The sequence below is a fragment of the Phyllostomus hastatus genome, unplaced genomic scaffold, assembly GCF_019186645.2.
Source record: "Phyllostomus hastatus isolate PE091 unplaced genomic scaffold, TTU_PhHast_1.1 phas_contig_98, whole genome shotgun sequence".
NCBI classification, from domain to species: Eukaryota; Metazoa; Chordata; class Mammalia; order Chiroptera; family Phyllostomidae; genus Phyllostomus; species Phyllostomus hastatus.
In genome coordinates, this window is record NW_025333999.1 from 2176871 (window position 1) to 2204402 (window position 27532).

General features: G+C 39.0%; 2 protein-coding genes across 4 annotated transcripts in view; one reads left to right on the forward strand and one right to left on the reverse strand.

Annotated features, from left to right (window-relative positions):
* The window catches only part of LOC123828256 (adhesion G protein-coupled receptor E2-like), a 37746-nt gene extending 33037 nt beyond the window's left edge, over positions 1 to 4709 (forward strand). For all 3 annotated transcript variants that reach the window (XM_045853055.1, XM_045853056.1, XM_045853057.1), the window contains one exon: positions 3472 to 4709. In XM_045853055.1, coding sequence (XP_045709011.1) covers positions 3472 to 3492 — 21 coding nt within the window. In that variant the 3' untranslated portion in view covers positions 3493 to 4709. The remainder of the gene's footprint in view (positions 1 to 3471) is intronic.
* LOC123828271 (adhesion G protein-coupled receptor E2-like) overlaps positions 1 to 27532 on the reverse strand; it is a 63866-nt gene that overhangs the window by 4403 nt on the left and 31931 nt on the right. The window contains 5 exon segments of the mRNA XM_045853086.1: positions 21567 to 21677; positions 21763 to 21931; positions 23083 to 23174; positions 23446 to 23512; positions 27037 to 27272. Of these exon segments, the coding sequence (XP_045709042.1) occupies positions 21567 to 21677; positions 21763 to 21931; positions 23083 to 23174; positions 23446 to 23512; positions 27037 to 27272 (675 nt within the window).

Genomic DNA, 27532 nt, shown 5'->3' on the forward strand with positions numbered 1-27532 from the left:
CACACCAGCCAGAGCTCATTTAGATTTTCATAGCTTAGTGCATGTAAAGTGCTTTTTCATTAGGCTTTTCATTTGTGTTTCCCTAATGTCTAGTCATGTTGAGCATCATTTCACATGGTTATTAGACCTGCATACCTTCTTTGGGGAAATATCTATTTAAAGTCTTTTGCTATTTTCATTTGAGTCATTTATCTTTATTGATAAGTTGTAAAAAGTCTACATCTATTCTGGACACAAATCCCTTGTCAGACATATGATTTTTAATTTTTTCTCTCATTTTGTTGATTTTTCATACCATTCATAGTGTACACTGATACACAAAAGTTTTTCAAATTGGTAAAGTCCAACTTATCTTTTTTTGTTTATTTGCACTGTGGGTATTATATTTAAACAACAACTGCTTAATACTTATAAAATTAATACATGTTTTCTTTCTAAACACCCAGAGTTTTCATTATTACATTTAGGTATATGATTTATTTTGAATTAATTTTTGAAAATTGTTTGAGGTTTTAATATGGTGTGAGGTGCATTCTTTTTAAAAAAGGTTTTATTTATCTATTTTTAGAGAGAGGGGAAGGGGGAGAGAAAAAGAAGGAGAGAAACATCAATGTCTGGTCACCTCTCACATGCCCCCTACTGGGGACCTGACCTGCAACCCAGGCATGTGTCCTAGACTGGGAATGGGACTGGCAACCCTTTGGTTCCCAGGCCTGCACTCAATCCACTGAGCTATGGCAGCCAGGGCTTAATTGTCTTCTTCTAAAATATATTTTATTAATTATGGTATTACAGTTGTCCCATTTCCCCTCTTCATTTCCCTCCACCCTGCACACCCTCTCCCACCCACATCCCCCCCCTTTAGTTCATGTCCATATGACATAAGTTCTTTAGCTTCTACATTTCCCATACTATTCTTGCCTTCCCACTGTCTAATTTTTACCTACCATCTATACTACTTATTCTCTGTACCTTTCCCCTCTCTCCTCCTCCCACTCCCCTGTTGCTAACCCTCCATGAGATCTCCATTTCTGTGGTTCTGTTCCTGTTCTAGTTGTTTTTCTTTTTGTTTTAGGTGTGGTTGTTAATAATTGTGAGTTTGCTGTAATTTTACTATATGTATTTTTTATCTTCTTTTTCTTAGATAAGTCCCTTTAACATTTCATATAATAAGGGCTTGGTGATGATGAACTCCTTTAACTTGACCTTATCTGAGAAGCACTTTATCTGCCCTTTCATTCTAAATGAAAGCTTTGCTGGATAGAGTAATCTTGGATGTAGGTCCTTGCCTTTCATGACTTGGAATATTTCTTTCCACCCCCTTCTTGCCTGTAAGGTTTCTTTTGAGAAATCAGCTGACAGTCTTATGGGAACTCCTTTGTAGGTAACTGACTCCTTTTCTCTTGCTGATTCTAGGATTCTCTCCTTCAGTTTAATTTTGTCTAATGTAATTATGATGTGCCTTGGTGTGTTCCTTCTTGGGTCCAACTTCTTTTGGACTCTCTGAGCTTTCTGGACTTCCTTGAAGTCTATTTCCTTTGCCAGATTGGGGAAGTTCTCTTTTATTATTTGTTCAAATAAGTTTTCCACTTGTTGCTCTTCCTCTTCTTCTTCTGGTACCCCTATAATTCAGATGTGAGAACATTTCAAGATGTCCTGGAGGTTCCTAAGCCTCTCCTCATTTTTTTTAATTCTTGTTTCTTCATTCTTTTCTGTTTGATTGTTTCTTTCTTCCTTCTGGTCCACTCCATTGATCTGAGTCCCAGTTTTCTTCCCATCACTGTTGGTTCCCTGTGCATTTTCCTTCATTTCACTTAGCATAGTCTTCATTTTTTCATCTAATTTGAGACCAAAGTCAACCAATTCTGTGAGCATCCTGATCACCAGTGCTTTGAACTGTGCATCTGATAGGTTGGCTATCTCTTAGTCACTTAATTGTATTTGCTGTGGAGCTTTGATCTGTTCTTCCATTTGGGCCTTTTTTTTGGGGGGGGCGGGTCTTGTCGTGCCTGTTACGTATGAGGGGCAGAGTCTTAGGTGTACACCATGGCAGGGCAACCCAGTCGCTGGGTTGTGATGCTGTATGTGGGGGCAGGGTCCAAGATGGAACAATGGCGCTTGCTCTGCTCTCTGTCAGATTTCAGTCCCTCCCACTGCTTCCCCCAAGCAAACTGGGCCTTTCTGGTGCTAATTCCCATGTGGGTGGGCTTGTGAACATTCTAGGACCCTGTGGGTCTCTCCAACGAATTCTCCTGTGAGGCTGGGAGTCTCTCCCTGCACCTCAACTCCCACAGGTGTTTTCAATCAGTGTCCTGAGGCTCTATTTCTCAGTGCTGGAACCCTGGGTTGCTCAGTCTGCCTTGCTTCCCAATTTTGCCTGGTTTAGCTGCACGCGTATGTGGGACTGCCCAGTCAGCCAGCTGCCTTGAGTGTAGTGCTTTGCTTCACAATTGCCACCTCCCTGGGCCTTCCCATTGCCACTCCATGCCCGGGGTCTGTCAGCCACTGCCTGCATGCCCAGGGTCTGCCTGCTGTGGTCTTGTGAACCCGGGATGCCTTACGTGCCCGGTGCCACCGCTTTTTGTACTGACACCCCTCTCTGCCCAGCTGCCCAACTACGCCCTTCCTACCAGATCTGGATGAATGTGTTTATTTTAACTCCTTGATTTTTGGACTTCCATACAGTTCAATTTTCTATCAGTTCTGGTTGTTATTTTGTTTCTAAATTGTTGTTTTCTTTATTTTGGTTTTGTGAGGAAGGACAGTATGTCTACCTATGCCTCCATCTTGGCCAGAAGTCTTAATTGTCTCTTTTTATTGTTGTTCAAGCACAGTTGACTGCACTTCCCCCTCAATCACCCTCCCCCACCCTTCCCATCCCTACCTCCCACCCACAATCCTACCCACCTTTGGCTTTTCCCATGGATCCTTTATACTTATTCCTTGATGATCCTTTCTCTTCTTTTTCCTTTACCTTTGGATATCCAGATGTCCTATCATCATTTATTGAAAAACTGTTCTTACCATCAATGAATTCTACTGGCATCTTTATGAAAACTAATTCATCATAAATACAAGGTTTTATTTTTGTACATTTAACTCTTCCATCATATCTTGATTACTGTACTTTGTACGAAGTTTGAAATTGGGGCATCCACTCTACAAATTTGTTCTTCTTTTGCAAGATTGTTTCTGCTATTCTAGACCCTTTGAAGTCCTATATAAATTTTAAGTGGTGTTTGTCAATTTCTGAGGAAAATTTAACTGAAATATTGATAAGGATTATGTTGACTCTGTAGATCACTGTGGAGGTATTGTCAGTGTAACTATATTAAATCCTCTGATCCCTAAAAATGCAATATTTTCCCATTTCTTTAGTTTCTTTTATGTCTTTTGACAATGTTTTCTACTTTTCATTGTACAAGTCTTGTACTTTTTAACACCATGTCATTTTTACTCCTTCCTTCTCAGGAGAATAAATTTAACAACTAAACCAGATGATCCTGTCTCTTGGAAAATGAAGAAAACACTGAACCATCAACCTTTGGGCAAAGAGTATAGAAAATACTTTTGTGTCTGTTACAAGTCACTGATCCTGGCACCATTGTGGGAGAGAGCATGCATGAAATGTTTGACATTCAATTGCTACAGAATTGGGGTTTTGGATCCACACCACATGCTCAGCTCACTCCCAGAACAGTCAGGGAGCTATGACCCAGATCTTTGGTTGTCTTGGGCTAAGCTCTGCACTTCAACCTGTTTTTCTACAAAAATGTCCCTCAGGCATAACAAGGAAAACCATCCTCAAACATCTTTCTTATAACAGCAAAAAAAAGGAAACTAATGCTCAGTCAAATATCTGTATTTGGTCTCCATACCTACATGCCCTGACTTTTTCACTCTTCATGTCTAGAGACTTACTGATTTTTCACTCAAAAAGTAGTTTTCTTATTCACCATTTGCTTCACAGAGATCTCAGTTCCTGATTTCACAGAGCTTATATGTAAAAAAAAAGTTAGAGTAAAATCAATAGAGTCCATATATCCTTACATTTTACAAATGGAGCTCTGGAAAAGGTGTATATTCCTACAGCACATCATGTAAGATGTATTTATACATATCATTTCATCCAAAGCATGTGATCTAGGCAAGATCTACTTCCAGAGCAATTACACCTGAAAGAAATTTCCTGTGGGTTTCCACAGAACACATTTGCATAATTTGAACACCACAGAAAATGACTGTAAATGGTTATGACATTAAAAACATTCATGAGTCCATAGTGATACCTAAAACTATCAGCCAATAATTGTAAAAGACAAGATAGAAGTAGAAATTCATGATTTTTCAATACTGAGTAAATGGCACTAAATACAATGAGAAAAGCTATCGGAGAACAGACTAGTCCACACTGCCAAAACAACCACCTCACAGATTACTGATTACAAGGGCCAAAGTGCACATTTACTATAAGAAGATCTGAACTTAGTGATCAGCTTTATATTGTCAATAATGGGAAACCTGACTTTATGGATCTCCTGATAAGATGTGAAGTTCCAACATCCCATGGGTTGTAAATAATGAATTATGTGCAAATCAGTCTACCCTAAGTCTAACCCAGCCTTTAGATCGAGGGTTGGAAAACTATAACATGCAGGCTAAATCTGGGCATCTGCCTGCTTTTGTAAATAAAGTTTTATTGGAACACATCAAAGTCATTCACTGCTGGGTCATTTATGTTTCCTTTCATACTACATTGTCAGAGCTGAGTAGTTGTGAAAGACACTGCAAGGCCAAAAAAACAAAAAAATATTTACTAACTAGCCCATTATAGAAAAAGCTTGCTGGGATCTGTTCTTTCAGACCTAATTATCAGTGTACATGGAATATAGGGAACAGAATAAGAAGTTAGCTGACATCATGAGGAAGCAATCAGGCAAATCAAGAATATAGAGCACTCAACAAGCCAGGTCATCTTGACACTTCTAAAGTCAGTATCATTTTTAAAAATAGTTACTATTACTTGAAAAAGTGATTACTGGCTATTCTATAAAAGGAGGTAAAAGCAATATAACAATCCAATTCAATGTCAATTATATTGAGATTCTAATTTAGAGACACAACCATAAAAATATTTTGAAGGCAACTGGGAAATCATCTACATGTATCAGATATTACAATTATTATTAATAAATGTCTAATCACTATGGTGTAAACCTGAAACTAATAAATATTGTATATCAACTATATTTTAAAATAATTTTGGGGGTGTAATAATAGTTTCACAGGAGAATTTTACAAATCACTTAAGGAAGCTCTAACCCCTATCCTTCTCAGACTATTAAAAAAAATCCAAGAAGAAGGAAGACTCCCAAATGGTTTTTTTGAAGCCGGCATCATCCTAATCCCAAAACCAGATAAAGACACAACACAGAAAGGAAACTATAGGCTGATGTCACAGATGAAAATAGATGCTAAAATCCTCAACAAAATATTGGCAAACCACATCCAGCAATCCATTAAAAAGATCATACAGGATGATGATCTTTTTAGTTCCAGCCAAGATGAGGGCATAAGTAGAAACACTTTGCCCCCCCACACAACCAAGAGAAGGATAAGAACCAATTCAAAAACAATAAACAACCAGGACTGCCAGAATAGCAAACCACATTGAATTCTGACAACGAAGGAGTTAAAGAAACATTCATCCAGACCAGTAGGAGGGGACAGAGACAGGCAGTCAGGCAGGCAGAGAGGACCCTCAACAAGTTGGTTGAACTTGAGGGTGAGGAAGTGCTGGCTCACCAGGAAACTAAAGACTCAAAACCTCTAGCAGAAAAATACTGTGAGCATTGAGAAAACAGGAGAAGCTCCCAGTCTCATAAGAGAGTTCATTGGAAAGTAGGGCTAGAGCAGAGCAAGCAAGTGGTTTTGTTCTCTGTCTGACTCCTCCCCCACAGACAGTACCACAACACACCAGCCAAGGATTGTCCTGCCCTGGCAAATACCTAAGGCTCTGCCCAAAGAAATATGGAGACAAAGAAATATGGCACAAATGAAAGAACAGATCAAAACTCCAGCAAAAGAGCTAAGCAATGAGGAGATAGACAACCTATCTGATGCAGAGTTCAAAACACTGGTAATCAGGATGCTCACAGAAATGATTGAACTCAGTCACAAAATAAAGGAAGAAATGGGTACACAAAGTGCAATAAAACAAAATATAGAGAGAACCAACAGTGAAGGAAAGAAATCAGGACTCAAATCAATGATTTGGAACAAAAGGAAGAAATGAATAAATAAAAAAGAACAAAATGAAAAAAAGAAGAATTCAAAAAAATAAGGAGAGGCTTAGGAAACTCTGGAACAACTTTAAACATTTCCAACACCCGAATCATAGTGGTGCCAGAAGGAAAAGGACAACAGCAAGAAATTGAAAACTTATTTGAACAAATAATGAATGAAAACTCCCCCAATCTGGTGAAGGAAATAGACATACAGGAAGTCTAGGAAGCTCAGAGAGTCTGAAAGAAACTGTGCCCAAGGAGGAACACATCAAAGCACATTATAATTAGGTTACCCAAGATTAAAGACAAACAGAGAGTCTTAAAAGTAGCAAGAAGAAAGGAGACAGTTACCTGCAAAGGAGTGCCCATAAGACTATCAGCTGATTTCTCAAAAGAAACCTTACAGGCAAGAAGGGGCTGGAAAAAAGTATTTGAAGTCATGATAGGCAAGGACTTATATCCAAGCTTACTCTATCCAGCAAAGCTTTCATTTAGAATGGGTGGACAGATAAAGTACTTCCCAGATAAGGTCAAGTTAAAGGAGTTCATCATCACCATGCCCTTATTATATGAAATGTTAAAGGGACTTATATAAGAAATACAAGAAAAAAACTATGAACAGAGAAATGACAACAAACTAATAACTGTCAGTAATCAAACCTAAAAAACAAAAACAAGGACTAAGCAAACAACTAGAACAGGAACAGAATCACAGAAATGAAGATCACATGGAGGGTTATCAATGGGGGGGGAGGGTGGGGGGAGAAAGGTACAGAGTATAGGAAACATAATTGGTAGGCATAAAATAGGGGTAGATTAAGAATAGTATAGGAAATAGAGAAGCCAAAAAACTTATATGTACAACTCATGGACATGAACTAAGGGGGGGGGCCAAGGTGGAGGGTAAAGGGGGTAAAAGGAGAGAAAACAATTGGGACAATTGTAACACCATAATCAATAAAATATACTAAAAAACTTATACACCATGATCAAGTGGGATTCATCCCAGGGATGCAAGGATGGTACAATATACTCAAATCAATAAATGTAATACATCACATGAACAAAAGGAAAGACAAAAATCACATGATCGCATCAATAAATGCAGAAAAAGCATTTGTAAAAGCAACAACATCTTTGCTAATATTTCTCCTAAGGAAAAGGATGTAAAAGAAAGAATAAACAAATGGGGCTGCATCAAATTAAAAAGCTTCTGAATGGCTAAAGAAAACATCAACAAAATGAAAAGGTAACCAACCATATGGGAAAATATATTTGCCAACAATGCCTCAGACAAGAGTGTGATCTCCACAATATATAAAGAACTCACATGACTCCACTCCAGGAAGACAATCCAATTAAAAAATGGGCAAAGGACCTGAACAGACACTTCTCCAAGGAGGACATACAGAGGGCTCAGAGGCCTATGAAAGGGTGCTCAGCATACTAGCCAACAGACGGATGCAAATTAAAACCACAGTGAGATACTGCTTCATACAGGTCAGAATGGCCATCATAAAAATATCAACAAACAACAAGTGCTGGTGGGGTTGTGGAGAGAAGAGAACCCTAGAACACTGTTGGTGGGAATGCAGAATGGTGCAGCCACTGTGGAAAACAGTATGGAGTTTCCTCAGAAAACTGAAAGTGGAACTGCCTTTTGACCCAGCAATTCTACTGCTGGGATTAATTATATCTTAAGAACCCTGAGACACCAATCCAAAAGAACCCGTGCACCCCAATGTTCATAGCAGCACAATTTACAATAGCCAAGTGCTGGAAGCAAACTAAGTGCCCATCAGCAAATGAGTGGATCAAAAACTATGGTACATTTACACAATGGAACACTAAGCAGAGAGAAAGAAGGAGCTTATACCCGTTGCAATGGCATAGATGGAACTGGAGAGCATTATGCTAAGCGAAATAAGCCAGGAGGTAAAGGACAACTACCATATGATCTCACCTTTAACTAGAACCTAATCAACAAAAGAAAAAAGCAATCAATATATAACCAGAGACATTGAAATTAAGAACAAATGGACAGTAACCAGAGGGGAGGTGGGAAAGGATAATGGGGGGGAAGGGGAAGTGTTTTAAGGAACCATTATAAAAAACACATGGACAAAATCAAGGGGGGTGGAACCAGGGGAAGGAGGTGGGGATGGCTGGGGTGGGGGAGTGGTGGGGAGAAAATGCAGACAATTGTACTTGAACAACAATAAAAAATAATAGTATCATAGTTATGTAGAGAATATTCTTTAAATTCTTCAATATTTGATAAGTAAATATCAAAGTATCAAGGGTCACGACATCTGCCATTATCAAATGTTTTAGCAAGAACTTGTATATGTGTGTACACACATTAAGAAAGAATTTTAGTGTAACACTTGTAATTGTTGACTCTAGGTGAACAGTATATATGCATTTATTGAATCAGTCCAAATTCCCTTTAATTGGATCTTTGTAAATACAAGGTAACTAAGAGCAAATAAATATATTAATTAGTTATTAATTTATTAATATAAACTTTCCTAGATGTGCAGAAAATGTCTTTTCCTTTGTACAAAATTAATTTTATGACCAGATAACTTATGAAACTATAAATTTGCTTGTCTTTATGGTGATGGATTTAAAATATAAAAGTTAACTATACCTGGCTAGTGTGGCTGAGTGGATTGAGCATGAGCTTGAGAACCAAGGGGTCACCTGTTAGATTCACAGTCAGGGCACATGTCTAGGTTGCAGGCCAGTTGTCCAGTTGTGAGGCAACCACACATTGATGTTTCTTTCTCTCTCTCTTTAAAAATAACTAAAATCAAATCTAAAAGTTAACTATAAAACCAAATTATTAAAATATTAGGAAAAAGAGAGATCTGAACTGCTCTGCTTAGCAAACAGAAAATGGAAATGACTATTGCTCCCAACCTAACAATAAGAAAAATCTGGAGAAGATGGCAGTGAGATAGGTGGGAATGGAGTCCACTTCCCACTGCACATGGGTGAAACCCCTAGCCGATCTTCTGAGGACCAAACAGCCAACAGTACCCCAGCATATATGAAGATTGGAGACCAAAAGTTGTAGAGGGCATAGAAAAATCAGATGGCAAGGAGAGTGCTTCAGGACAATAAGGTTCCTGGATCCAGTGCGGGGACCAAGGAGGCAGCAGCCCCAGGCCTGGTGCCCACTGGGTCTGCTGCAGAGATCCTGTAAGAGAGCTGGGTCAATGGCTCCCTTCCCTGCCAAACAAGTTTTGAGCATCACCAGGAGAGACCTGGTAGCTTGAAGTTGCAGGGAGGGGAATAGGGACCAAATGGCAAACACACAGGGGCTGTGAGCACCCACCGAGACTGTGTGCCTGGCTGGGGAGAGTTGAGAGTTGGGCTGTGATGGGCCCTGGCCTGGATAGTCCTTGGTGTGGTTAGATAATTGGGTTCAGTGAGAGGCCAGGCCCTAGTATGGAGTGGCAGGCTTGAGCAGAAGGAATTTTTCAAAAAGAAAAAGTGAAAAATAGACACTTGGTGACTGTTTGCGGAATTCTCCTGCAGCAGCCGACATGGCCTTCTCCCCACCCAGCTGTGAAGTGCTCCTACAGTGTGGCAGAAGGCTCCACACCCATACCTGAAGCCCTGGAAAGAGTGCGCACCCACTGTGGGACCAATGGCTGATCCATCAGCCACACCCACAGGCTGGGGATGGAGTGTGCCTGACTCCTATGCCCCTGGGGAAATAGCAGAGGAGGAACACAGGGGGCATCCACAGCAGCAGCCATGGTGGAATCCCCACCCCACAGGGCCAGGGAGGCAGAGATGCCCTGCAGGTGCAGGGAGTCAGCAATCCACAGAAAGACTTAACACAGTGGGGGAGCTGAACTAGCCTGAAGGGGCGCTGAGAGTCCCTAGCATCTAGGACAGCAAAGACTGAGAAGGGGGTGCATGAATTGCCCTTAATTGGTGCACTTCAAGGACAGCGCAAGAGGTGGACTGAAGGCTTAGGCTGGTCACAGAAGCTCACTGGGAGCCCAGCAGTGAACTGAGGAACTGGGCTGGAGGCTGGTAGAGTGCTGCTCAGGAAGGGAGAAAAGCGAAACCAACTCCCCCTCAGACTGTTGCAGCCAGGAAGACCAGCAGAACTGACTTGGCCAGTTTGAAGCCAGCAAGAGGCTTTTTTTTTTCCTTTTAAAGTAATTTTATTTTCTTTTAACTCTTTCTTCCTCTCTTTCCTTCTTTCTTTTTTTATTCCTTCTTCCTTTCACTCCCTTTTTATCTCTTCTTCCTTCCTCCTTTTTTTTAAATTTCCACAAGTGAGATAATAAAACTTGGAACCGTGAAAAGACCAGAGTTGGACCCAAAAAGGGGTCACCCCAACAGCTGGGAAAGTGAGACAAATTTCATTTTGCTACTCCAGAGAACTTGCAAGTTATTGTATATTTGTGGGGGTTTTTTAATTGTTCTTACATCTTTCATTTTACTAGTTCATTTGTATTTCTTTTCTTTCTGTTTAGTCTTCTTTGCTTGGCTGGTTAAATTACATTGTTTGACTGGTTACCCTTGTTCTCACTTTCATAGTGTATTGTTAATTTACTGTCTTTCACTTCATTTGTGTTCCATTAGCACACTACTCTAGGTCCTCTTCCTCTACTACTTCCTCAACTACTTCCTCTTCCTGTTATCCAGATCACATAGAATCTGTCATATGATTGTTGCTCCATTATTATTGTAAATAATCGCTGCTCCATACAATTGTAAGTACTACACAGCACCCCTCCCAGATCCTAGCCCACTTCTATCTTTCCTGAACTTTATTACTGTTGTGGTTAACCCTATTCTCTCACACACTACACCTATTGTCTATCCTTTACTCTCACTTTACCTCAGAATCTGACCTCCCACAAGCTCACTGCTTTCTAGGTCCAATTCACAACTCTTCCCCCCACTTACAAGAGTCTTTTCTACTTTGCACCCTTTCTTAAAACTGGCTAGCTCAGTGAACTATACTGGTTAACACTATACATAGCCAAATGATCACCTATCTCTTCTCTATGGGTTGGTAATTTAAATATCATAGAGTACACTCCTGCTGACTTAAACCATTTTGCCTTTCCCCTCCAACTGATCACAAAAAAAGAGTAGGTGGAAGCTGTGAACACCAGGGTACCTGCTGGAAAAGGAAACCCACCAGCAAAGGAACCACCAACAGATAACAACAAAAGGAGGTGAAGGAAGGAGTGGAAGCCACAGTAATCCAACACAGGACCTGTCTGGAAATACAACTAAATGGTGGATAAATTACTCAGAACAAACAACTGAAAAAAAGCAAGAGAGAATCCTCAAAACCTTGTATGCATGGGAGAACCAGCTTCAAAACAACCTGCCCACACTTGCACAACAGAATACAAGAGGTGATGGATGGAGTGACCCTCAGTTAACCAGCTGGAAGGAAGGGCCTACCAAAGAAAGACCCAACAACAATCAAAACCCAAAGACAAACACAGAGCCAACATAAATAGCAGCCCAAGACCAGAGAGCTGAGGAGATCAAGGAGACCACACCACTGAATCTCACAGATATTCTAACATACAAGTTCACAACATACATTGAGGGGGTCAGAACAGATCAATTTAAGAAGCAAAAGCTAACAAGAAAACCCTCACAAACAATGGGAAGACAAAGAAACAATACCCAAATGAAAGGAAAGGAGGTAGCCTTAGAAAGAATGCTAAATAAAATAGAGGCAGGCCAACTATCAGATATTGAGTTCAAACCAATGGTTACAAGGAAGCTCAATGAGCTTGTAGAGAATTACCAAAAACTACAGGGAAATTACAATGAACTCACTGAAACTATATCAACGTGAAAAGGGAAATAGAAACTATCAACAAGGGCCAAGAGAAAATGAAAAATACAATTTCTGAACTGAAGAACACAGTGGAAGGAATCAAAATCAGGCTCAGTGAAGCATAGGATCAGATCAGTGAGCTGGAGGACAAGGTAAAAAAACACCCAGAAAGAGTAAGAAAAGGAAAAGAGGCTCAGAAAAAAATGAAGAGGGATTAAGGGAAATGCAGGACAACATGAAACATAATAATATCTATATAATAGGGATACCAGAAGGAGAAGAGGAAGAGCAAGGGATAGAAAACCTGTTTGAAAAGGTAATGATGGAAAACCTCCCTAATTTGATGAGAGAAAAAGTCACAAATCCAGGAAACACAGAGTCCCAATCAAGAGGACCCCAAAGAGACCCACTTCAAGACACATCATAATTAAAATGGCAAAATTCCAAGATAAACAGAGAATCTTAAAGGCAGCAAGGGAGAATCAGGAAGTAACATACAAAGGACCACCACCCGCCCCCAAAAAAGGTTAGCAGCTGACTTCTCAATGGAAACACTCCAAGCCAGAAGGGAATGGAGCAAGAAATATTCAAAGTAATGAAAACCAGAGGCCTGCAACCGAGACAACGTTATTGAGCAAAGCTCTCAATTAAAATGGAAGGCTAAATAAAGAGCTTCCAGGACCAAAGAAGCCTCAAAGAATATATCTCCTCCAAACCAGCTCTACAAGAGATGCTAAAGGGTTTGCTTTGAGGACAAGAAGAAAAACAGTGGAAGAGAGAGGAACACAGGTGCGAAAATATGGCAATGAATAAGTACCTATCAATAAGAGCCTTAAACATAAATGGATTAAATGCTCCAATCAAAAGACACAGAATAGTGGAATGCATAAGACACCATGAACCACACATACGCTGCCTACAAGAGATCCACCTCAGAACAAAAGACCTACACAGACTGAAAGTGAAGGGCTGAAAACAAATATTCCAAGTAAATGGACGGGGGGGGGGGGGGAGCCAGGGTTGCAATACTCATATCAGACAAAATAGACTTTTAAAAAAAGCCATAAAAAGGGACCCAAAAGGTCACTCCGCAATATGCAGGGGAAGAATCCATCAAAAAGACATAAACATTATAAATATATATGCACCCAACATAGGAGCACCCAACTACATAAAAAAAATCTTAGAGAACTTCAAAAAAGATATTGACAACACAATTATAGGAGGGGATTTTAACACCCTACTGTCAAAAGTGGACAGATCTTCCAAACAAAATATCAACAAAGATATTGTGGCATTGAACAATGCCCTAGATGAAATGGACTTAATTGATATATATATAGCCCTTCATCCCAAAGAAGCTAAATACACATTCTTTTCAAATGCACATGGAACATTTTCAAAGATAGACCGCATGATAGGACACAAAACAAGCCTCAACAAATTCAAGAAAATTGAAATTATATTAAGCATTTTCTCCAACTAAAAAGGACTGAAACTAGAAACCAACTCTAAGGGGAAAAAAACACAAAACACTCAAAATCATGGAAATTGAATAGCATGCTATTAAACAATGAATGGGTCAAGAATGAAATTAGGGAAGATATCAACACTCTCTGGAAACAAATGAAAACAAACTCACAATAACCCAAAATTTATGGGACCCAGCCAAGGCAGTCCTGAGAGGGAAGTTCATAGTGATACAGGCATACCTAAAAAAGATAGAAACATTTCAAACAAACAACCTAACCCTATGCCTACAAGAACTCAAGGAAAAACAACAAAGACAGCCCAGAGCAAGCAGAAGGAAGGAAATAACCAAGATCAGAGCAGAATTAAGTGACATAGAGACTAAAAGCACAATCCTAAGGATCAATGAATCCAGGAGCTTGTTCTTTGAAAAGACAAACAAAATCGACAAGCCTTTAAGCAGGCTCATCAAGAAATAAAGAGAGAAGACCCAAATAAACACAATCAGAAATGAAAGAGGAGAGATTACAACTGATACCACAGAAATACAAATGATTGTAAGAAATTACTATGAAGAACTATATTCCAAGAAATTTGAGAACCTAGGTAAAACAGACAAATTTCTAGAAAAATATAATCTTCTAAAACTCAATAAAGAAGCAGAATGCCTGAACAGATCAATAACACCTGATGAAATTGAAGCATTAATCAAAAAGCTTCTGACACACAAAAGCCCTGGACCAGATGGTTTCACAGAGAATTTTACAAAGCATTTAAGGGAGAGCTAACCCCCATCCTCCACAGATTATTCAAAAAAATTCAAGGAGATGGAAGACTCCCAAACTCTTTTTATGAAGGCAGCATCATCCTAATCCCAAAACCAGATGAACACATAACAAAGAAAGAAAACTTTAGGCTAATATCACTGATTAACATAGACACTAAAATCCTCAACAAAATATTCATAAACCACATCCAACAATACATTAAAAAATCATACACCATGATCAAGTGGGATTCATCCCATGAATGCAAGGATGGTATGATATTTGCAACTCAATAAACATAATACACTACATAAACAAAAGTAAAGACAAAAATCACATGATCATATTAATAGATGTGGGAAAAGCATTTGATAAGGTACAGTACCCATTTATGATAAAAACACTCAGCAAAGTGGAAATAGAGGGAGCATTCCTCAACATAATAAAGGCCACATGGGAGAGACCTACAGCCAACATCATAGTCAATGGACAAAAACTTAAAGCTGTTCCATTAAGATCAGGAAAAAGATAAGGCTGTCCACTTTCACCACTGCTATTCAACATAGTACTGGAAGTTCTAGCCACAGCAATCAGACAAGAAAAAGAAATATAAGGCATCCAAATTGGAAAAGAGGGAGTAAAATTGTCATTGTTTGTAGATGACATGATAGCGTACATAGAAAATCCTATAGACTCCACCAAAAAACTGCTCAATCTAATAAATGAATTTGGCAAAACAGCAGAATACAAAGTCAATATCCAGAAATCAAAGGCATTTTTGTACACCAACAATGAAATATCAGAAACAGAAATCAGGGGGGAAATCTCATTTGATATAACAACAAGAAAAATAAAGTACCTAGGAATAAACCTAACCAAGGAGGTAAAAGTCCTGTATGCATAAAACTATACAACACTGAAGAAAGAAATTAAGGAAGACACAAACAAATGGAAGCATGTACCATGTTCATGCATTGGAAGAATTAACATAATCAAAATGGCTATACTATCCAAAGCAATTTATAGATTCAATGCAATACCTATTAAAGTACCCATGACGTATTTCACAGATATAGAACAAACACTTCAGATATTTATATGGAACCATAAATGACCCCAAATAGCTGCTGCAATTTTGAGAAGAACAAAGCAGAAGGGATCACAATACCCAATATTAAACTGTATTACAAGGCCACTGTAATCAAAACAGCCTGGTACTGGCATAGAAACAGGCACATGGACCAATGGAACAGAACAAAGAACCCAGAAATAAACCCAAGTCTCTATGGTCAATTAATATTTGACAGAGGAGGAAGAAGCATAAAATGGAGTAAAAACAGCCTCTTCAACAAATGGTGTTAGGACATCTGGACAGCTACATGCAAAATGAAACTTGATCGCCAACCTTTTACACAATACACAAAAATAAATTCAAGGTGGATAAAACATTTAAATATAAGTCATGACACCATAAAAGTCCTAGAGGAAAACATTGGTAGGAAAATCTCAGACACTCCATGCAGCAACATCTTCACTGATATGTCCCCTAAAGCAAGGGATATAAAGGAAAGAATAAACAAATGGGACCTCATCAAATTAAAAAGCTTCTGCATGGCTAAAGAAAACAGCATTAAAATGAAAAGAGAACCAAGTATATGGGAAAACATGTTTGCCAATAATACCTCGGACAAAGGTTTGATCTCCAAAATATATAAAGAACTCACACAACTCCACTCCAAGAAGACAAAAAAAAAATTAAAAAATGGGCAAAAGACTTGAACAGACACTTCTCCAAGGAGGATATACAGAGGGCCCAGAGACATATGAAAAGATGCTCAGCATCACTAGCCATCAGAGAGATGCAAATTAAAACCACAATGAGAGACCACCACACACAGGTCAGAATGGCCATCATAAAAAAGTCAACAAACAAGTGTTGGAGAGGATGTGGAGAAAAGGGAATCCTAGTGCACTGTGTGTGGGAATGCACACCGGTGCAGCTACTGTGGAAAAGAGTATGGAGTTTCCTCAGAAAACTGAAAGTGGAACTGCCTTTTGAACCAGCAACTCTAGTGCTGGGATTATACCCTAAGAGCCCTGAAACACCAATCCAAAAGAACCTATGCACCCCAATGTTCATAGCAGCACAATTTACAATAGCCAAGAGCTGGAAGCAACCTAGGTGCCCATCAGCAAATGAATGAATGAAGAAACTATGGTACATTTACACAATGGAATTCTACTCAGCGGAGAGAGATAAGGAGCTTACACCCTTTGCAATGGCATGGATGGAACTGGAGAGCATTATACTAAGTGAAAAAAGCCAGGTGATGAGAGACAAATACCATATGATCTCACCTTTAACTAGAACCTAATCAACAAAAGATAAAAAGCAATCAATATATAACCAGAGACATTGAAATTACGAACAATCTAACAATAGCCAGAGGGGAGCGGGGAGGAGACTGTGGGTAGAAGGGTTTTCAGGAACTACTGTAAAGGACATATAGACAAAACCAAGGGGGAGGGTGGAAGCAAGGGAGTGAGGTGGGTTTGGATTTGGGGGAGTAGGAAGGGGAAAATGCAGAAAACTGTAATTGAACAACAATAAAGTAATTTATGAAAAAAAAGAAAATAAAATAAAAATCTATGTAAACTACGAAATTATTAATTTTTTGAAGCCATAAGACAGCTGAGGTAAAAAGACAATGAAGTAACCTAAAATCAAGGAAAGATAGGATCATGCAAAGATAGATTATCAGGAGAACTGTCTCATTTATGGCAGAGCTCAAAAGAAGTGATTTGGGTGAAAAACAAACAGTTAAAAATAATTCATCTAGTTTTATTTTTTGCATGTTTCTGTCCAACTTTTCCAACACCATTTATTGAATAGATTGCTTTTATCCCATTGTTTGTTCTTGCTACCTTTGTCAAATATTAATTTACTGTATAGACATAGGTTTATTTCTATACCATAGTTTTACACCATATACAAGAATAAACTCAAAATGGGTTAAAGAGAAATATAAGATTTAAAACCATAAATATCCTAGATGAAAACATAAGCAGTAAAATCTTGGAAATTTTTAGTAATATTTTTTCTGATATATCTCCTTGAACATAGGAAACAAAAGAAAAAATAAACAAACGTGGCTACATCAAACTAAAATGCTTTTGCACAGCACAGGAAACCATCAACAAAATGAAAAGATACCCACTAAGTGGGAAAACATATTCACCAAGGATACATCTCATAAGGGGTTCATGTCCAAAATTTATAAAGAAATCATATAACTCAAGACCTAAACAACAAACAATACAATTTAAAAATGGGCAAAGAACCTAAATAGACATTTCTCCAAAAAAGACATAAAGATGGCCAATAGACATACACACACAAAAAATGCTGAAGATTTATTATGATCAGAAAAATACAAATTAACACCACAATGAGCTATCATCTCACACCTGTCAGAATACCTATCATCAATAAATATACCCTGGCCACTGTGACAGTTTGTTAAAGTGTCATCCCATAAAACAAAAGGTCATGGGTTTGATTCCCAATCAGAGCACATGTCTAGGTTGTGGGCTTGATTCCTGGTCGGGGCGCATACAAGAAACAATTGATTGATGTTTCTCTCCATCTCTCTTTCTCTCCAGTCTCCTCTCTCGAAAATCAATAAGCATGTCCTCAGATGAGAATTTTAAAAATAAAATAAATAATAATAATAATAATAATAATAATCTACAAACAAAAAGTGTAGCTGCAGAAATTACTTTATTTACCTCTGAAGTTCCATGAAGGCAGGACCTGTCTGGGTCTCTCTTGATTTCTGCCTTAAACATGGTGAATAATTAACCATTTTAAACAAGTACACAATTAAACCCATAGAAATATTGAACGAAGAAATTAAGAGATCCAGACTATGGTGTGAACATTCCACTCTTCTTCATGCTCATAGATGTTCAGTCTCTGGGAGAGTCCGTAGAAAGTAGAGACTTTGCAGAAACTTAACTCAAAGTTCCCAAGGAATTGGGTCACCATTGGAATTTTACATGCTGAATTTTCAAAGTACACAGTGGGGCACAGAAAAATTCCAGATTTTTCAGGGATTGAGTTTCCAGCATGTCCACCATGACTTCTTTCACATTGCTAATATAATGAACTTCTTGAAACACACCACAAAGTCTTTTTATCCTCTCTCAATGGCTCAAAGAATGACAGGGCAGTTTCCATGGGATAAGAGAATATAGATAGAAAGATACTTTTAATTAACCTGGAAAGAGAATATTGTAGAATTTAAATATAAGACTATGGAAAGAAAACTTGAAAGTTTCCTCTAATGAAAGAAATAAGAAGTTTAAAAAGATTTTAGTCACAAAATTCCCTTGCCAGATGGATTGGTCAGGGTAAGAAAAGGCCTTACCAATTGTATTTTGTTAGGCCCTGAGGGCTTCCTTAGAAGTTTCATCCCCTTATATTTTCTAAACCACAAGTAACAGAGGATAAGAACAACTAAATGTGCTACAGAAATAGTCTATCTCTTTCAAAATGTATGTTCTGATCCCTCTGCTTCAACATTTGTGAAATGTTACCTTATGTTTGCAGTCATAAAAGAGGGCAGGTGGGAAATTAATAAAAGGTCAGAAATGCTATCTATTGTCCATTATCAAGGACATAAAAGAAGCAGCATTGAATTCTTCTGTTTTCCCCTTATCCTTTCCATCACCAATATGAGTTATTTATTCCTAGGTCTAGAGAAAGCTCAGTGTAATTCCTAGTGTTTCAGATGGGCAACTTCATATGCCTCTCTCTACTCAAGAAGTTTATAAATGTTGTGCTTCAGGAAATTATTCAGAACTGAGCACAAGAGAAAGTACATCTAACAGGTTTCACACAGGGGTGACATGATTTGTGTTTTTTGTTTGGAAAAGATCCATCTGACTTCTGAGTAAAAAGGCATTGGAATGTGACAAGAATGGAAAGGAGTGGTCAGTCAGGGGAATGTTGCAATGGTTCAGGTAAGTGAATATATCAGCCTGGCTCAGGGATGGGGTGGGGGTTGGGGAGGTGATGGATACTAAGTCAGCTGGGAATATTGGGAACATACTGAGAAGATATAAACAATAGGATTGTATAATGGATAGGTGGTAGTGGGAAATAATTGATGAGAGTAACTTTCAGTTTCCAACACTGGGCCACACAATGGATGTAGTTCCATTCAGAGAGAAAAAGACACTGTAGAAAGGGTAGTAGGAGGGTAAAGACCCTGAGTCTTATATTGGAAGGCTGAGTCAAGGTACCTTGGAGATATCAATGGAGTCAGGTAAGTAACTGGAAATGCTCTTCTAGTTCTCAGTACAGAAGTCAGAGCTAGAGATACATACATGGCTATCATTGGCATCTAAACTGTGATTGAATCTAAGGAATGAATGCTACTGCCTAGGAAGAAAGAATTTAATGAGAATTGAAGTTGTTCTGGAACCAATCCATTGGATGAAGAAATGAAGGTATGATGGAAACAAAGACACAAAAGGAGAAAGACATGGAGGAGGGGAATGGAAGTTGAATCAAGACGGGATAAAGATGGAGTGTTTCATGAGAAAGCAGTGATAAATAGCATAAGGAGTTTCTGGAAGGACCTTTAGGGACATGGAGATCATCATAACCTAAGAGATATTTGCTTTGGTGGGATGATGGGGGAGAGAAGCCATATTCACATGCAATGAGAGAGTAAATTTAAAGCAAGGAAATAGAGACAGAGAAGAGTCAAGTCTTGGTAGGTAAGTAGCTAGAAGGAAATGTTAGGCCAAGTGGTACATGTTTATAAGATAGAAAAGAAACAAACGTTTCTATGACAATTGGAAGAATACTTTTGAGAAGGTAAAGGAAGGATGAAGGGGGAAATTGATGGAGAAAGGGAAGGAGGGAGGAGAAAGAGAGAGAATGTGTGAAAAATATGTAAGGATAATTCATAAGGCATGAATAGGCACAAATGATGGGGTTCAACATGTAGTTGGAATCACTGTCTTCAGAGGCACAGGAAATAGAATCAATGATATGGCAATGTGGGGAAGATGTACACTAATGTTTGCATGGTGTGGTTGAGAGCATGCAGTTCACAGTCATCATGATAACTTGGTTTCTCTCTATGAAATAGATGGTAAGAATATTTGCTGAGAGAGGGAAAGGAAATAGAATATTCAAACGTGAAACCAGTGCTTCTGGAGGATGGTGAATAGGTGAGAGAAATGCCACATCTCCCAGGAGCACAGTTGACTCCTTTAATGGGAAAGAAGACTCAACAGGTTTAATGGAAGATGGAAGAAGAGGTAAGAAATGTAAGTAAAAGAACATCCTACATCAAAAAAATTGTTTTAATAAAAAAATAATTTTTTTAGCCCTGGCTGGTGTGGTTCAATAGATTGAGATCTGGCCTGTGAACAAAGGGGTTGCTGGTTTGATTGCCAGTTAAGGAAAATGCCTAAGTTGTGGGCCAGGTCCCCAGTAGGGGGTGCATCAGAGGCAACCACACATTGATGTTTCTCTCCGTCTCTTTCTCTCTCCCTTCCCCTCTTTAAAAATAAATAAATAAAATCTTTTTTAAAAATTAAAAAAGAACTTTTTAGATCTAAACCAGTGGTCATTCTTAGTAATCACTGCCAGGAATTTTCCATGCACTTATGGTTTGTCCTTCCTGGTTTTGCAGAGGGTGGAGGGTGCTGAAAATATCAGGCAATCTTACTAAGAAAGTCTTAAATGACAACTAATATTTACTTCTATTAATTCTTAAATATGTACATCATTTTCCCCATCTTTGCCTTTTTGTTTGGGTGGTGCTGAGTGACTATGAGATAGAGGTGGATGAAGGATAAGATAATGTGGCTCTCTGAATGGAATGTGCACCCTGCTTCAGGTCATTGATTCTCAGTCATTTAGTTAACCATGCATGGCATGTGGAAGGCATTCAATGAGTGTGCTGTTATGTAAAAGTCAAGATAACACGGTTCCTAAGGAGTAAGAGCAAAATGCATATTTTTAACTGAGATCACTGCTAATGGTTAAGGAATCAAAGAGTAAAGCCCATGGGAGCCATGCTAGGGCATCCCTTGCTGTATTCCCAGTTGTTCAATGTGAGGGGCATGAGCTACTCAAGTATATCAGTTTGAGTAAAGGATTCTGGGAACAATGTGTGATCTCACCGTGCTGGGCTTGTAAGCTTCAGGTGTGGCCCTGCTGGAGAGGGTGTACTTCTCAGAGTCTGCTTTGGACTTCCTGACCCCTTTCAACCATTGCCTGTATTGCTCCCAGACCTGCAGAGGCAAAGCATGCCCTGAGTTAGCTCACTGAGAGGACTGAGAACAGAAAAGGTACTGGGTGAGAGTCAGACTGTGGTACCTGCTGGCTGAGGAGACAGTACACCAGGAAGATGAAGACGCCCTGCAGGCTGTTGATGATAGTGAAAAGATAGGCCATGGCTTGGGCAGCTGGGTCCAGCTGCAAAATTCCCAGACACCACGTGCAGCCCAAGATGAAGAGCTGGGCCATTGCTTTAAATGTCAGCATCCTGAGTAGGAGGAGAAATGAGGCTGATGGTGCACCCAGAGCAACAGAATCAAGGCCACTCTCATCTCTACCCCATGGATGCTCCTTCCTGCTTTCCCCTGTTGGTGATTAATTCACAGGGTGAGTTGTGTTCAGCTCTGACCTTTACTGTCAATGATTCTCCACAATAGAAACGAGGTCCACGGTGACATTTGGTCCAAGGTGACATTTTCACTGTATTGAGTAGGGTTGTGACACTTCAAAATGTAAGTTCAAAAATGTATGATGCTCCTTGGAGGTCCCTAATTTTATTAAACCATCGTTTCTGAGGCTATACTGTGCATCAGGCAGGCTCTATGCTGGGGCCTGGGCAGTGAAAGTAACAGAAGCAGGATTTCTATTTTCACAAAGCTCAGTCTATTCAAATGACTGATACAACCAAATAATGACTTGCAAAATTTAGAAAGGATACTGATAGGAACATACAAGAAAGAGCATTAAAATTGCACAGGAGCCCTCACTGGTGTGGCTCAGTGGATTGAGTGCAGGCCTCCAAACCAAAGGGTCTTCAGTTTAATTCCCTGTCAGGGCACATGCCAAGGTTGTGGGCCAGGTCCCCAGTAGGGGGCACCTGAGAGGCAACCACACATTGATGTTTCTCTGCGTCTCCTTCGCCCTCTCCTACCCCTCTCTCTAAAAAGATAAATAAGTAAAACCTTTAAAAAACAATTGCACAGGGATTCTAGGAATAAAGCACTACCCATGCCTCCTGGAATAGAATTTCTTTTTCTTGACAGAGAAATGGAGAGAACCGAGGAGTCTGAACAGATGGTGGTATAAAAGTGTAGACTAGGTGCATACAGGATCTTTAGGATCTTTGTACTTTTCTCATAGGATTGCTGACAAAAGTCCAAAGAAGGTTTATCAACCAACGTCAGTTCTTCCTGCTGCTGAGGGAGACACAAGCTGGGGTTAGAGACAGAGTTTTGTGGCTGTGGAGTCAGCTGCACACCACTGAATCTGAGCCTGCTGCCAAATAAGGATCACTGCATCTCTTTACCCTGGGTTCCCTTGGCACACCCTGAGAAGGGACATCAGGGGCTGCTGAAACACATGGACTTGCTCTTGGGACCACATGAGACTGTGTGGATGTCACCCTCTTCTCCAGCTTACCTTGTATTCTGCAGGGTGGATACATCAGTGTTGAGGGAAGAGAGTTTGCTTTTCAAAATCCAGAGTGTCATCAGAAAGAAAGCTAGATTGACCTTCAGGAACACAGAGGGTTAGTGAATAAATTTTTAATTTATTACCTCTAGCCTACCCTGTCCAACAGCAATTCCACACTTCAGTAGTTTTCATACTTAGTAACAGTGTCAGAGTTTGTAGTTTTAGGAGCAGTTTCAGAAAACCAAAGCAACCCCATCAGAACCCAGGAAAATTCCCGCCTCTGTCATCCCCCCCACCAACACTGTTATAATTCTGCTCTTCTAATGACCCTCAGCTGAGGGTTAAAGATGCTCTGATGTCATCACGCACAGAGATAATGGCACAGACGGGTCCAAGGAAGCCCCATATAAATCCTTTTTCTGGGTGGAGCCAGCAGCTAAGAGAGAGAAAATTAAAAATGCATTGGTCAATATCTTAGGATCTCACTTGTAAGTATAATTTAAAGAACAAAATAAGCTAATGAACAAAGTAGAACCAGAGGTATAGAGACATGGAACAGACTGACAGCTGTCAGAGGACAGGGAGATGAGGATGGGGTGAAAGAATTGAGGGGATTAGTCAAAGTACATATATGAATGACCCCTGGACATGGACAATAGTGTGGGGATTGACTGTGGGAGCGGGGGCCGAGCTGGAAGGAAGAGGGCCAAGGGAGAAATATCGGGACAACTGTAATAGCATAAACAATAAAATATATAAATTTAAATAACTAAACAAACAAAAAGGAAAGAAACTCCCAAATACAAAAGAAAAAACAAATGAATTGGTCCTTTGAAATATAGAACAGTTATGGAAATCCATTCACTAATTGCATTCATCAACAAATACTGAACGTCCCTTCTGTGATAGGCTCTGTGTTTACTCTGAACGTTCAGTCATGAAGAAAGCAAACATGGTCTTAAATTCCACACACCTCATATCAGGCAGTAGACACACAGTCACACTGCAACTACAAAACAAAATGGGTGGCTAAGAGAATGTTACATTGGATGTCAGTTTCAGTCTAGGAAATTAGGATGGTTGGAGAAGATTTCACAAGGAAATATTATTTGAGCTGAGATTGGAACAATGAGTGGATATTACTGAGATTGTGTTAAAGGACAGAAGAAAACTGTATATGCATTAACAGTTTTTTGAGAGTCCTGTGAATCTCACATGACTTTAAGAGCTGTTCCTGACCTAGTCAGTGTAATTATTTTCATCTCTTGTAAAACCCATCTACTGAATTTTTTTAAATTATGGCTTTTATGAGATGCATTTCATATACCATAAATTTCACGCAATGAAACTATACAGTTCAGTGACCCTTGAAATATTCACAGAGTTGTGCGATCATCACAATCTCACTTTAGAACGTTTTCAACGTCTCAAAAAATTCACATTAGCAGTCAGTCCTCATTCTTGCTTCCATGCACCTCACCACCTACCACAGCCCCACAGCACCAGTGCTCTACTGTCTGTCTCCTTAGACGTGCCTGAACCAGACATAAATGTATTCATACAATATATGGTCTTTTATGACTGGATTCTGTCACCTAGCCCAATGTTTTTCAATCATGGTGACACGTTGCTGCATGTTTTTATGGCTGAATAATATTTTTAATTTATTTTAATGGCTAAATAATATTTATTCTATAGAGATACCACTCAGTTTATCCATTCACCCATTAATGGACATTTAGTGTGTTTCCAATTGCTGGCCATTTTGAATAATGCTGCTGTGAGCATTCATGGACAAGTTTTTGTGTGGGCATGTGTTTCCATTTGCTTTGGGTATATACCCAGGAGTGGAATTGCTAGGTCAAGTGGTAGCTATGTGTGTTCAACATCTGAGAAACTATCAAACCATTTTATAAAGTGGCTGCATATTTTACATTCCAACCAGCAATACATAAGGGTTCAAATTTTTCTACATCCTTGCACATGATTTTATTCTCCAAGTTTTTATTTTAACAATTTAGCATAATTGCTATGAAGTGACCTCTCATTTTGATGTTATTGATTTTCATTTTCCTAATGACTAAAGAAGTTGAGCATATTTTCATATATCTATTGGCCATTTGTATCTCTTTTGGGAGAAGTATCTGTTCTGGTCCTCTGCCCATTTTTTAATTGGATTGTTCATTTTTGTTGTTGTTGAATTTAAGAGTTCCTCATATATTTTGAAAATTAAGCCCTTAACAGAGGTGTTGTTTGCAAATACCTTCTCCCACTCAGTAAGCTGCCATTGGGTATCTACCTGAAAAATTTGAAAACATTTATTTGCAAAGATATATGCATCCTAATGTCCATTACAGCATTACTCTTGGTCGACAAGACATGGAAACAACCAAACTTTCCTTTGATAGGTGACTGAATAAAGATGTGGTACTTACATGCAATGGAACACTACTCAACCACAATGAAAGATGAAGAAGTACTGTCTTTTCAACAACATAGAAGGATTTAGAGAATAGCGTGCTAAGCAAAATAACTCAGACAGAAAAAGTCAAGAATTGTATCACTTCACTCTTATGTGGAATACAAAACTAAAAGCAACAAATGACCAAAACAAGACAAACAAACAAACAAAAATTCACAGACACAGAAAACAGTATGGTGGTGACCAGAAAAGGGGATGGAAAGAGGGAGTGAGGGTAAAGGTGGCCAAATATATGGTGGTGGAGGAGATTTCACTCTGAGTGGTAAACACTCAATACAGTATACAGATGATGTATTAGAAAATTGTACATTTGAAACCTATATAATATTATTAACCAATGTCACCACAATAAATTTAATTTTTAAAAGATTTTAAACTTCTACATGTATGTTTATAGCGACATCTTTCATAGTAGTAAAAAATGGCAACAGTGGAGACAATCCAAAGGTCTACCAACTGATGCATGAATTTAAAAAATGTGGAATATCTATGTAATGGGATATTATTTACAAACAAGACGAGCAACAGCAACAACAAAGAATGATGTCATGGTACTTGATACAACATGATGAACCTTGAAGACATCATGCTAAGTGAAAGAATCCAGTCAGAAAGACAAAATGTATGATTTCAATTATGGGAAATATCCAGGATAGGCAGGTCCATGTAGATTACTGGTTCAGGGGTTGGAGGAGTGGGTAGCAAGAAGGGGGTGTGCATGATATTGTGTATGAAGTTTCTTTTGGGGAGTTGAGAATCTTATGGGATTTCATTGTGGCATCTGCTGCACTACTCTGTCATTATTGTCAAAACCACTGATCTGTATTCTTTAAAGGAGTGAATTTTATGATGTTTGAAATATATTTCAAAAATAAGTAAAAGCATTAAACCTAGTATTAGAAGCTGAAAATAAGAGAGTGAAGCTCTGAAGCTTGACTTCCTGGATTGAATCCCAGCTCTGTTACTTACTAGCTGAAATATGTTTGGGCATTTACTTAAACTCATTGTACCTCAATTTACTTATCTTGAAATGGGTCAAATCACAATGTCTACTTAACAGTATTGTTTGAAGATGAATTGTGTTAACCAATATAAAAACTGCTAGAAAAATGCCTGGCACAGGCAAATCTCATGCAACATGCAAATCTCAATTGCAAATCCCAACTATAATACAAATTATTCTTTAGATTATTTAAATCAGCTCTACTTCTCCAAATATGAAATCAGAACCTCCTATAGCATTTAGATAAAGAGGAAGTTTACATTGTTTATAATAATGTCCAAAGCACTTTTTAAAATTATATCTTTGTTATTTCAAGGAGAGGTTTAAAGACATTCTCCTTAATCATTATAAAGATGCCCTAAGGATTATCACTTCTTTCTCTATTAATATGATCTGGAATAATCAAATGCTACATTAGTTTTACAAAGGCCAGAGACATGGTGAAGAAGATAAAGAAGTCAGAATTCGCCCTTACCGGGCAGCTGTTCCATAAAGGTGAGGCCTGGATGCTGCAGAAATGGCCACAATGACAGCTGGGACTCCATAGCCCACAGGGAACATGAACTTCTTCATGAACCTGCTCACGTTGGAGTAGTTGACCACAGTGAGGTTGCGTGCAGTGAAGAAGAGGTGCAGGCCCTCCAGCAGCATCCAGGTGAAGGAGGCCAGGTAGAGGTAGTGTAAGGTACCTGCGATGATGGCACACAGCACCTAGAGGAGCAGTCAAAGTCACCAGGTGGGATTGTCAGGGGGAACATGGCCTCAGACCTGTCCTATACCTTGACACTGGGGAGACCTGTATTGTATATGAAGGAATTGTCAAAAGAGGGTGTGTCTGCTAGTTGGGTTAGTCAGTGTGAAATTGGCTACTCACCCCTCTAACCTTCCCAGAACTCAAGGACATTTTATTAAGGGGTCCAATGCAGCATGGCCACATGAATTCCACATCCTGTGGGCAAGACAAGGGTCCT